The 14,229-nt window shown below is 34.3% G+C and overlaps 1 protein-coding gene across 1 annotated transcript in view; it reads left to right on the top strand.

Annotated features, from left to right (window-relative positions):
• The first annotated feature begins 777 nt into the window (after positions 1–777).
• LOC149793031 (uncharacterized) overlaps positions 778–14,229 on the top strand; it is a 37,891-nt gene continuing 24,439 nt past the window's right edge. Inside the window, exons 1-3 of the mRNA XM_089966269.1 lie at positions 778–890; positions 5,603–5,647; positions 6,585–6,863. Of these exons, the coding sequence (XP_089822395.1) occupies positions 875–890; positions 5,603–5,647; positions 6,585–6,863 (340 nt within the window). The 5' untranslated portion in view covers positions 778–874. The remainder of the gene's footprint in view (positions 891–5,602; positions 5,648–6,584; positions 6,864–14,229) is intronic.

Below are 14,229 nucleotides of genomic sequence, written 5' to 3'. Positions count from 1 at the left end.
CAAATAAATGTAGTAGATTCAGAAACAAGCTGTATAAATTGAAATTTTTTAATGAAAAGACGCCAAACATTGTTAATTTTAATACATTAATCTGGATACTAAAAGCCAGTAACCAATGCATTTTTGTCCATTATTTTTGTGTTACATCCTTCACTCTTCAACAATGAATGAAATGAAAAGATTTGAATATTGTGTAATTATTCCTCCAGTGTTTCTACTCTCATGATCGGTTTCGATATTACATGATGAGTCGGCTTGACCTTAAAATTTTGAAAGGAACATTTCAGATTTGATGTAGAAATATGAAGGAAGGCAAACTGAACAATTAGATTCTCATTATTCCACAGTCCACATTAGAAGGTCCTACATTTAGCAATGTTTGGGCACTTTACATTAAATGGTTTTGAAGTAAATTCTTGATACTTTGCACCAAACTGATATAAAACCAGGAGGCACGTGAACTTGGATGGGCATACCACATGATTATTGATCTCTATACAATACTCTCTACCTATTGTCAGATAACTATTTTCCAATTATGCGCACAATTTCTGATCCAATAAGCATCACTGAATTATATGTTTGATGTTAATAATAGGAAGGATTGTGAATAAATAACTTTCATTCAACAGGATATTTCCAGAGTCGAAAGGATGACACCAATTTATGCTCAATTCCACATCACGTATAAACCTTCACCTTATCTGTTCCATTAACATGCCCGATAGACTCCTTACTGACGTTGACCGGGATAAAACTGATAAGGTGTAATACAGTCAGAGATCTATAGTGACACGTATGGTGACCTCTCTTCTTCGACAAAAATTTCACCTGATAGGGTGTAGATTCAAGGCGTTTTGAGGGGGAAAGAATTATGGATACAAACACTGGTAATATAAGTATATATATATATATATATATATATATATATATATATATATATAGATATATATATATATATATATATATATATATATATATATATATATATATATATATATATATATATATGTATATATGTACGTACGTACGTACATACATACATACATACATACATACATATAGACATACATACGTACATACATACGTATATACATACATACATACGTACATACGTACATACATACATACATACATATATACATACATACATACATACATACATACATACATACATACATACATACATACATACATACGTACATACATACATACATACATACATACGTACGTACGTACGTACGTACGTACGTACGTACGTACATACATACATACATACATACATACATACATACATACATACATACATACATACATATAACAAGTTCGATAAGTATTACATATTTTCCTGTTTGAGAGAAGATTTTGATTATAGTAGATATAGCGGTTTAGATGTCGTGAGAAATCCAAATTTATATTATATTATACATTAACTGGTAGTAAAATGACGATTTTGTCAATAAAGTAATTCAATTTATGAGTCAAATTATTTATAATCAGTCTAAGCTTCATTGAACACCTAAAGATTTCTATCTAAAGATAAGCTTTGAAAATCTATTTATTTTGCAGTCTAAAAACAATGGATGTTTGGCTTAACATCACGCAATCAGCATGCATTAGAACAGAGTTTCTAATATTTTTAATTATCCTCAACATAATCTTCGTTAATGGTTGAGGCAAATTTAAGGACCTCATCACATTCTAGAAATTAATCCGTCTCATTTAATAAATGAAAACTGGTTCTTACATGTAAAATTATATAACGAGATAGCTTTCAAGTTTTCAATTTCTTTGTACATATTTCTTAATGACTAAAATCACAATATTGTATTGCCAGTCATTTTGGAAGCAAACTAAAACGAATTAGTGAGCAATCCTGTGACACAGAGAACACTGTATAGAGTAGATTACTAAAGAAGACATTTTGAACATCTTGTTATTATGTGACAAGGCTTGGAGAATGGTGATTGACGTTTCCTTACGTGTTAGGATGCAATGCCAAACGTATTGAAAGTGTTATTTAGCAATGCCAAAATTACTGAAAAGTGTTCTTTAGCAATGCTAAATTTGTTGGAAGTTATATTCCAGTCACAAGTCTGAAATAATTTATTATTTTTAAACGGAGTGGAAATAAATAAATGTTGGATGCTTTTATTACCAAATTGAGGTTTCGCAGAATGCAAAGGGAGTCTGTCCAGTGGAAAACTGTATGCTGAAGATTTGCAGGCTTTAAGTTAAAAAATAGTGTGTACTGAATGCAAAGAAATAGACTTCGTTGTACATCAATACTAATATGGCCTTCATGCACGTCAGCACTACAATGGCCTTCATGCATATTAGTACTATCATGGCCTTCATACATATCAGTACTATCATGGCCTTAGTGCATATCAGTACTATCATGGCCTTCATACATATCAGTACTATCATGGCCTTCATGCACATCAGTACTATCATGGCCTTCATACATATCAGTACTGTAATGGCCTTCGTGCACATCAGTACTATCATGGCCTTCATACATATCAGTACTATCATGGCCTTCATGTACATCAGTACTATCATGGCCTTCATACATATCAGTCCTGTAATGGCCTTCATGCACATCGGTACTATCATGGCCTTCATACATATCAGTACTATCATGGCCTTCATGCATATCAGTACTATCATGACTTTCATGCACATCAGTGCTATCATGGCCTTCATTTGCATCAATTCTATCATGGCTTTCATACATATCAGCACTATCATGCCCTTCATGCATATCAGCACTATCATGGCCTTCATACATATCAGTACTGTAATGGCCTTCATACATATCAGTACTATCATGGCCTTCATGCATATCAGTACTATCATGGCCTTCATGCACATCAGTAATATCATGGCCTTCATACATATCAGTACTGTAATGGCCTTCATGCACATCAGTACTATCATGGCCTTCATACATATCAGTACTGTAATGGCCTTCATGCACATCAGTACTATCATGGCTTTCATGCACATCAGTACTATCATGGCCTTCATGCACATCAGTAATATCATGGCCTTCATACATATCAGTACTGTAATGGCCTTCATGCACATCAGTACTATCATGGCTTTCATGCACATCAGTACTATCATGGCCTTCATACATATCAGTACTATAATGGCCTTCATGCACATCAGTACTACAGTGGACTTCATGCATATCAGTACTATCATGGCCTTCATTGAAGATACACGTCTTATCACATTCGTTAGAATCTGGAAAAAAGGAAATTGAGTCAGCAGTGTGATGTGATGATGATTGGTAGCAACCTCTGTCGGTAAACGTTTTGCATGAGGTGGGGAATCATTGATAATGTGGATGATTTTATTTATATTGAGACAGGTACTTAAAGGTGGAGATCGAATTAGACGCAGGAGTATAAAACTAAATAAAAATTCATAGTCTTCAAAATGATGGTGTGCTATTGAAATGAAATCAGTGAGAAAACTTATATTGCGGCAGAACATTCAGTCGTTGTCAGCGTGACATGTAACATTAATATTGACGTATGGGCTAGGCTGTTAATAACCTGGAAATTTGCGATGGTTAACCTCTCTTGTTTGATGGCTATGAGTTGAATTTAATTAGAGGCCGTTCGAAATTCTGGAGGGAAAATAATGCTAACGTAAGGTCAAGTAGCGGAAGTTAACAAAGTTGAGACAAGTTAGAAACAATCTTCGGTAATTGGAGTTAGGTGTCATAAAACAAAATTGTCTAGGAATAGTTATTAACAAAGGCAGACAAGAGAGAATGCCGACTTCGATAGGTGTGTTACATTTTGGCAGATAGATACACTTAATCCTGATTGGCTAAAAGAGGGTGTTTTCCAGACGAAATTCCTTGTTTGATGTAATTTCCCATACGTAATTCTGCAGTCCAAGTTTTTTCTGCCGAAAGGGAAGTCTGGTGGACTCCCAGTCTCGGAAAATGACAAAGCTATTGTCTCAGTTGCATACAACATGTTCATTGGTGTAAGTTTGTAATTATTTGTTGAATTTATTATTTTTAAATTCATACTTTTATTTTATTTGAGTTCAGAAATCAATCGTGCACTCATCATCTTGGATGTAATACAGTTCATGTATTACAAGAATGTCATACAATATTTCATTGGTATGAATGTGTTCGGATTTAATATGTAATAGAAATCATGCATTGTATGACTTGCTTGTAGTATTCTGATTTGAATTGTGATAATTAATGTATCTGTCTTAAATGATATGTATCATGTATGCTAAGAATTGAATGTATTATGTCTATGTCGATGAATCGCTAGTTAGCAAATAATGTAGCTTAAACAAGACATGAGGTCCGTTAATTAATCTATGTAATTTAGTTGTGAATTCTATTAACCGAGAAAATCGACGTAGTCGACGGATATCGTTCAGCTAGTAATGGTTATAAAAATAGCTCCATACTTGTGCTACACAATTGGTAGAAGTGCAGACTGCAAATAAGTTACGGTTGCTGATTCAAAGAGGTTGGAGAGAGAGAGAGGGGGGTGGGGTGGAAAAGAAATCAGCACCATTGTTCCAAAATATTTGTTTTAAAAAAAACGTTCACATAAACATTATTATATAAAGAGATAGGATGAGCGATTTCCCTTCATTTTAATGTGCCAAATATCAAATATTATACGTGAACACGTTTACACAGATGTCATCGAGATAATAAATATGACAACGCTGACCTGTCACCAGCAGTGGCAATAAGAGATTGATCGGTCGCTCGATTCTGGGATGAAATTTGTTTTATCAGTATAACAAAACGGCTAAATGCATTTCGCATAAAAAATTATATTTCTAAGAGAAAGTGTATCATTTAAATGTCATGCTCAATTTCATATTGTTTATGTAATTGCTAAAATGTTATATTTTACGTACAGAATCTCGTGATTTTCTATTCTATATCTCTGCTCAGATCTCTGTTATTCCAATAATTTCGTAATTTACATTATTAATTACTCGATCTGGGCAACACCGTGGTCGATAATCTCCTAGATAACGATAACCAAAGCACCATTAAAGATGGGGTATCATATACTATATCATATCATATATCATATCATATATCTTATCATATCATATCATATTATATCATATCATATCATATCATATCATATCATACCACACTTTTCTTACCGTACAGTAAAATCGATATTTTGTTTTACCACACTTTTATTATTTACCGCTCCGGTGGCCTAGCGGTTAGAGCGTCCGCCTTGTATGCGGGAGGTTGCGGGTTCGAACCCTGGCCGAGTCATGCCAAAGACTTATAAAAATGATACTAGCAGCTAGGCGCTCAGCATTAAGAGGTTAGTGTTAGGAGTGATCGGCCTGGTGTCAGGATAATGTGACTGGGTGGGACATCATGCTACGTGTCTGCGGCCTGGCGCCCCAGTAATATACATCACTATAAACTGCGTGACTGCAGACATCGTAGCGACATGACTTAAAACTTGTTAAAGCTACGTTAAAAATCCAAACACACACACACACACTTTTATTACCTTACAGTAAAATCAGATTTAGATGTATTTACCATACATTTCTTACGTTGCAGTGCTCTATTTGCTGATCATTGTTCTCGTGCTGGAAAGCGTAACTGGTAGGTAACACACCAATCGTCATCTTATACGACTGATCGATTATGTATCAGACCAAAAAAAAGAAACTCATGTAATCATTATACGGACAAAAGGGGTCATCAACGTTTGAATATATTTTGACGGTAATCCTTTTGTATAAACTGAGTTGTGTTTTGTGGACTTACTATCAAAATTACCAAAATTATTCTGAATCTTATTTGTACATGCCATAAATTATAAAATGGTGACCGTTTGCATTTCTTTCTTTGTCTGTACTACATATGCCTAATTGAATCTACTATTTTGAACGACGAAACAAATGTGAATAATTCTTATACTTTCTAGCAGTATCAAGATCAATTATAAGTACTACACCATCAAGAAGTGTCAGAAATATTTTATGTCAATTGATTTAATGATGGGGGAGGGGGGTCTTTAAAGCACCACTGTTTCCAGAATAGAAATGTTGCAAATTCTATTTTAATCTGGAACTCCAAATTGTATTGTCTATTTATGTAAGATTTTCCAACTAGTCAATGAATTCATTTCTAATTATGAAGCTTACTGTACTACTGAGTCTTCTTGAAAACATACTGTGGTAAACCTGTTGTAAAACTCTAAAATCTAGAGACATAACTGCCATCTTAATATGTACTACATGGCAACAAATTGTCTGCTTCATAGTGTGCTCCTGACTAAAACAATTAAGGCTGTCCCTGCGATATCATGCTGTCCTTGTGATATCTTGCTGTCCCTACGATATCATGCTGTCTCTGCGATATCAAGCTGTTCATGCGATATCATACCTCATCTCAATGCAGTTTATGTATATGCGATAAAAGTATCTACATATACATCAGATCGCTGATATCTAATATAGTTAGTAAAGAAGAGAGCAATCAAAACATGCTTATGTGTACACTGGAAAGAGTAACTTACATATTTTCTGTTCTAAAGCTACGCAAGCAACAACCGTAATCAAACCCGATGCCTCAACCACAAAGGAAGCAACAATCAAAACCACAACTGAGACAGCAACCAAAGCTTTACACCATACACCGTCAACAACTTTACTTGACAAACGAAATACAGTTTTACATCACACATCAACCAGAATGTTACTTGATATAACTACAGCTTTACCTGACGCAACTTCCAGAATGTCACACATAACAGAAAGCTCAACACAAGAACCAATAATGAGCACAGACAGTCCTCAACAGGAAACGACGATAGGTAAGCACAACACCAGGTGAGTTAACCTGTTTTGATGTTAGTTCTAATTGCACGCTCCCAGATGGTCATGCTAGCCTGTGTATTGATCAGTAATCAGCCAAGAAGCTATGTGCGAAAACCTGTGGCTATTGCGGCACCAGTAAATTGAATTGATTCCTACTCGACAGTGCTTTCAAAGGGATTCATTCTGTATCCGATTAAAACAGCTTTTCTTTTTATTATACAGTAAAATTAAATGGTACAACGTGACATGATTTGTCGTGTTAAAGAACTAGGCACGATATATCAGGGGTGGGGACATTCCATAAATCTATGTCACAGTTAACTCAAATAATTTAATCCATAATTGTGCATGTTTGAATTCAAATGTTGTTGGCTGTGTCTTTGTATGAGTAATGCTGTTCCGTTGTATGAGTAATGTGTCGTTGTATAAGTAATACTGTGTCGTTGTATGAGTAATGTGTCGTTGTATGCGTAATTCTGCATAGTTGTATGAGTAATGCTGTGTCGTTGTATGAGTAATGTGTCGTTGTATGAGTAATGCTGTATAGTTGTATTAGTAATACTGTGTCGTTGTATGAGTAATGTGTCGTTGTATGCGTAATGCTGTGTAGTTGTATGAGTAATGCTGTGTAGTTGTATGAGTAATGCTGTGTCATTGTATGAGTAATGTGTCGTTGTATGAGTAATTGTCAGATTTGGCTACCGAAGAATAGACTGATATACATTATATATTTTTGTGATATTGTGGTGATTTAATATTGTTTTGTATAAAATGTAGCATTGAGATGAATTTCATCATTTGAAATTTTTATAAGGCACGTGCATCTTAATATTTGTTAGATATCATTTCGATAGTATATGCTTGAGCATATGTACATTGCATTAGAGTAATAACACAGACACGGTCATATGTAAGTAATATTAGATTGATATTATACACCTGAGGATATGCAAGTTGTACTGGCTTGATAATATATACCTGAGGATGTGCAAGTTGTACTGGCTTGATATTATATACATGAGGATGTGCAAGTTGTATTGGCTTGATATAATATACCTGAGGATATACAAGTTGCATTGGCTTGATATTATATACCTGACGATATGCAAATTGTATTGGCCTGATGTTATATACCTGACGTGATGCAAATTATTTTGGCTTGATATTATATACCTGACGATATGCAAGTTGTATTGGCTTGATATTATATACCTGAGGATGTGCAAGTTGTACTGGCTTGATATTATATACCTGACGATATGCAAGTTATATTGGCTTGATATTATATACCTGAGGATGTGCAAGTTATACTGGCTTGATATTATATACCTGACGATATGCAAGTTGTATTGGTTCGATATTATATACCTGACGATATGCAGGTTGCATTGGCTTAATATTATATATATGAGGATGTGCAAGTTGTACTGGCTTGATATTATATACCTGACGATATGCAAGTTGTATTGGCTTGATATTATATACCTGACGATATGCAAGTTGTATTGGCTTGATATTATATACCTGAGGATGTGCAAGTTGTACTGGCTTGATATTATATACCTGACGATATGCAAGTTGTATTGGCTTGATATTATATACCTGAGGATGTGCAAGCTGTATTGGCTTGATATTATATACCTGACGATATGCAAGTTGTACTGGCCGGATATTATATACCTGACGATATGCAAGTTGTATTGGCTTGATATTATATACCTGACGTGATGCAAATTATTTTCGCTTGATATTATATACCTGAGGATGTGCAAGTTGTACTGGCTTGATATTATATACATGAGGATGTGCAAGTTGTATTGGCTTTATATTATATACCTGACGATATGCAAGTTGCATTGGCTTGATATTATATACCTGAGGATGTGCAAGTTGTATTGGCTTGATATTATATACCTGAGAATGTGCAAGTTGTATTGGCTTGATATTATATACCTGAGGATGTGCAAGTTGTACTGGCTTGATATTATATACCTGACGATATGCAAGTTGTATTGGCTTGATATTATATACCTGAGAATGTGCAAGTTGTATTGGCTTGATATTATATACCTGAGGATGTGCAAGTTGTACTGGCTTGATATTATATACCTGACGATATGCAAGTTGCATTGGCTTGATATTATATACCTGACGATATGCAAATTGTATTGGCTTAATATTATATACCTGACGATATGCAAGTTGTATTGGCTTGATATTATATACCTGACGATATGCAAATTGTATTGGCTTGATAATTTATACCTGATGATATGCAAGTTGTATTGGCTTGATATTATATACCTGAGGATGTGCAAGTTGTACTGGCTTGATATTATATACCTGACGATATGCAAGTTGCACTGGCTTGATATTATATACCTGAGAATGTGCAAGTTGTATTGGCTTGATATTATATACCTGAGGATGTGCAAGTTGTACTGGCTTGATATTATATACCTGACGATATGCAAGTTGCATTGGCTTGATATTATATACCTGACGATATGCAAATTGTATTGGCTTAATATTATATACCTGACGATATGCAAGTTGTATTGGCTTGATATTATATACCTGACGATATGCAAATTGTATTGGCTTGATATTATATACCTGACGATATGCAAGTTGTATTGGCTTGATATTATATACCTGACGATATGCAAATTGCATTGGCTTGATATTATATACGTGACGATATGCAAATTGCATTGGCTTGATATTATATACCTGACGATATGCAAGTTGTATTGGCTTGATATTATATACCTGAGGATGTGCAAGTTGTACTGGCTTGATATTATATACATGACGATGTGCAAGTTGTACTGGCTTGATATTATATACATGAGGATGTGCAAGTTGTATTGGCTTGATATTATATACCTGACGATATTCAAATTGCATTGGATTGATATTATATACGTGACGATATGCAAATTGCATTGGCTTGATATTATACACCTGACGATATGCAAGTTGTATTGGCTTGATATTATATACCTGACGTGATGCAAATTATTTTGGCTTGATATTATATACCTGAGGATGTGCAAGTTTTACTGGCTTGATATTATATACATGACGATGTGCAAGTTGTACTGGCTTGATATTATATACATGAGGATGTGCAAGGTGTATTGGCTTGATATTATATACCTGACGATATGCAAGTTGCATTGGCTTGATATTATATACCTGAGGATGTGCAAGTTGTACTGGCTTGATATTATATACCTGAGGATGTGCAAGTTGTACTGGCTTGATATTATATACCTGACGATATGCAAGTTGTATTGGCTTGATTTTATATACCTGAGGATGTGCAAGTTGTATTGGCTTGATATTATATACCTGACGATATGCAAATTGTATTGGCTTGATATTATATACCTGACGATATGCAAGTTGTATTGGCTTGATATTATATACCTGACGATATGCAAATTGCATTGGCTTGATATTATATACCTGACGATATGCAAATTGCATTGGCTTGATATTATATACCTGACGATATGCAAGTTGTATTGTCTTGATATTATATACCTGACGTGATGCAAATTATTTTCGCTTGATATTATGTACCTGAGGATGTGCAAGTTGTACTGGCTTGATATTATATACATGAGGATGTGCAAGTTGTATTGGCTTGATATTATATACCTGACGATATGCAAGTTGCATTGGCTCGATATTATATACCTGAGGATGTGCAAGTTGTATTGGCTTGATATTATATACCTGAGAATGTGCAAGTTGTATTGGCTTGATATTATATACCTGAGGATGTGCAAGTTGTACTGGCTTGATATTATATACCTGACGATATGCAAGTTGCATTGGCTTGATATTATATACCTGACGATATGCAAATTGTATTGGCTTAATATTATATACCTGACGATATGCAAGTTGTATTGGCTTGATATTATATACCTGACGATATGCAAATTGTATTGGCTTGATATTATATACCTGACGATATGCAAGTTGTATTGGCTTGATATTATATACCTGACGATATGCAAATTGCATTGGCTTGATATTATATACGTGACGATATGCAAATTGCTTTGGCTTGATATTATATACCTGACGATATGCAAGTTGTATTGGCTTGATATTATATACCTGACGATATGCAAGTTGTATTGGCTTGATATTATATACCTGAGGATGTGCAAGTTGTATTGGCTTGATATTATATCCCTGACGATATGCAAGTTGTATTGGCCTGATATTATATACCTGACGATATGCAAGTTGTACTGGTTTGATATTATATACCTGACGTGATACAAATTGTATTGGCTTGATATTATATACCTGACGATATGCAAGTTGTACTGACTTGATATTATATACCTAATGATATGCAAGTTGTACTGGCTTAATATTATATACCTGAGGATGTGCAAGTTGTACTGGCTTGATATTATATACCTGACGATATGCAAATTGTATTGGCTTGATATTATATACCTGACGATGTGCAAGTTGCATTGGCTTGATATTATATACCTGAGAATGTGCAAGTTATATTGGCTTGATATTATATACCTGACGATATGCAAGTTGTACTGGCTTGATATTATATGCCTGACGTGATACAAATTGTATTGGCTTGATATTATATACGTGACGATATGCAAGTTGTATTGGCTCGATATTATATACATGACGATATGCAAGTTGTATTGGCTTTATATTATATACCTGACGATATGCAAGTTGTATTGGCTTTATATTATATACCTGAGGATGTGCAAGTTGTACTGGCTTGATATTATATACATGAGGATATGCAAGTTGTATTGGCTTGATATAATATACCTGAGGATATACAAGTTGCATTGGCTTGATATTATATACCTGAGGATATGCAAATTGTATTGGCTTGATATTATATACATGAGGATATGCAAGTTGTATTGGCTTGATATAATATACCTGAGGATATGCAAGTTGTACTGGCTTGATATTATATACCTGAGGATGTGCAAGTTGTACTGGCTTGATATTATATACCTGACGATATGCAAGTTGTATTGGCTTGATATTATATACCTGAGGATGTGCAAGTTGTATTGGCTTGATATTATATACCTGACGATATGCAAGTTGTATTGGCCTGATATTATATACCTGACGATATGCAAGTTGTATTGGCTTGATATTATATACCTGACGTGATGCAAATTATTTTCACTTGATATTATATACCTGAGGATGTGCAAGTTGTACTGGCTTGATATTATATACATGAGGATGTGCAAGTTGTACTGGCTTGATATTATATGCATGAGGATGTGCAAGTTGTATTGGCTTGATATTATATACCTGACGATATGCAAGTTGCATTGGCTTGATATTATATACCTGAGAATGTGCAAGTTGTATTGGCTTGATATTATATACCTGAGGATGTGCAAGTTGTACTGGCTTGATATTATATACCTGACGATATGCAAGTTGCATTGGCTTGATATTATATACCTGACGATATGCAAGTTGTATTGGCTTGATATTATATACCTGAGGATGTGCAAGTTGTATTGGCTTGATATTACATACCTGACGTGATACAAATTGTATTGGCTTGATATTATATACCTGACGATATGCAAGTTGTATTGGCTCGATATTATATACATGACGATATGCAAATTGTATTGGCTTGATATTATATACCTGACGTGATGCAAATTGTTTTGGCTTGATATTATATACCTGACGATATACATGTTGCATTGGCTTGATATTATATACCTGACGATGTGCAAGTTGCTTTGGCTTGATATTATATACCTGAGAATGTGCAAGTTGTACTGGCTTGATATTATATTTGCCAGGATATGCAAGTTGTACTGGCTTAATATTATATACCTGAGGATGTGCAAGTTGTACTGGCTTGATATTATATACCTGACGATATGTAAATTGTATTGGCTTGATATTATATACCTGACGTGATGCAAATTGTTTTGGCTTGATATTATATACCTGACGATATGCATGTTGCATTGGCTTGATATTATATACCTGACGATGTGCAAGTTGCTTTGGCTTGATATTATATACCTGAGAATGTGCAAGTTATATTGGCTTGATATTATATACCTGACGATATGCAAGTTGTACTGGCTTGATATTATATGCCTGACGTGATACAAATTGTATTGGCTTGATATTATATACCTGACGATATGCAAGTTGTATTGGCTCGATATTATATACCTGACGATATGCAAGTTGCATTGGCTTTATATTATATGCCTGACGATATGCAAGTTGTATTGGCTTTATATGATATACCTGAGGATGTGCAAGTTGTATTGGCTTGATATAATATACCTGACGATATGCAAGTGTATTGGCTTGATATTATATACCTGACGATATGCAAGTTGTATTGACTTGATATTATATACCTGACGATATGCAAGTTGTATTGGCTTGATATTATATACCTGACGATATGCAAGTTGTATTGACTTGATATTATATATCTGACGATATGCAAGTTGTATTGGCTTGATATTATATACCTGAGGATGTGCAAGTTGTATTGGCTTGATATAATATACCTGACGATATGCAAGTTGTATTGACTTGATATTATATACCTGACGATATGCAAGTTGTATTGGCTTGATATTATATACCTGACGATATGCATGTTGTATTGGCTTGATATTACATACCTGAGGATGTGCAAATTGTATTGGCTTTATATTATATACCTGAGGATGTGCAAGTTATATTGGCTTGATATTATATACGTGACGATTTGCAAGTTGTACTGGCTTGATATTATATACCTGACGTGTTGCAAATTGTTTTGGCTTGATATTATATACCTGAGGATGTGCACGTTGTATTGGCTTGATATTATATACCTGACGATATGCAAGTTGTATTGGCTTGATATTATATACCTGACGATATGCATGTTGTATTGGCTTTATATTATATACCTGAGGATGTGGTAGTTGTATTGGCTTAATATTATATACCTGACGATATGCAAGTTATATTGGCTTGATATTATATACATGAGGATGTGCACGTTGTATTGGCTTGATATTATATACCTGAGGATATGCAAGTTGTATTGACTAATATTATATACCTGACGATATGCAAGTTGTATTGGCTTGATATTATATACCTGACGATATGCAAGTTGTATTGGCTTGATATTATATTTGTCAGGATATGCAAGTTGTACTGGCTTGATATTATATACCTGAGGATGTGCAAATTGTATTGGCTTAATATTATATACCTGACGATATGCAAGTTACATCAGACGCAGTGTACATCCATGTCGATATACAAGTTGTTTTAGCTTGA

This window comes from Sinohyriopsis cumingii, chromosome 8 (genome assembly GCF_028554795.1).
Source record: "Sinohyriopsis cumingii isolate HCF-2022 chromosome 8, ASM2855479v2, whole genome shotgun sequence".
NCBI classification, from domain to species: Eukaryota; Metazoa; Mollusca; class Bivalvia; order Unionida; family Unionidae; genus Sinohyriopsis; species Sinohyriopsis cumingii.
Note: the sequence above shows the minus strand (reverse complement) of the source record. Positions and strands in the feature narration are given on the sequence as shown.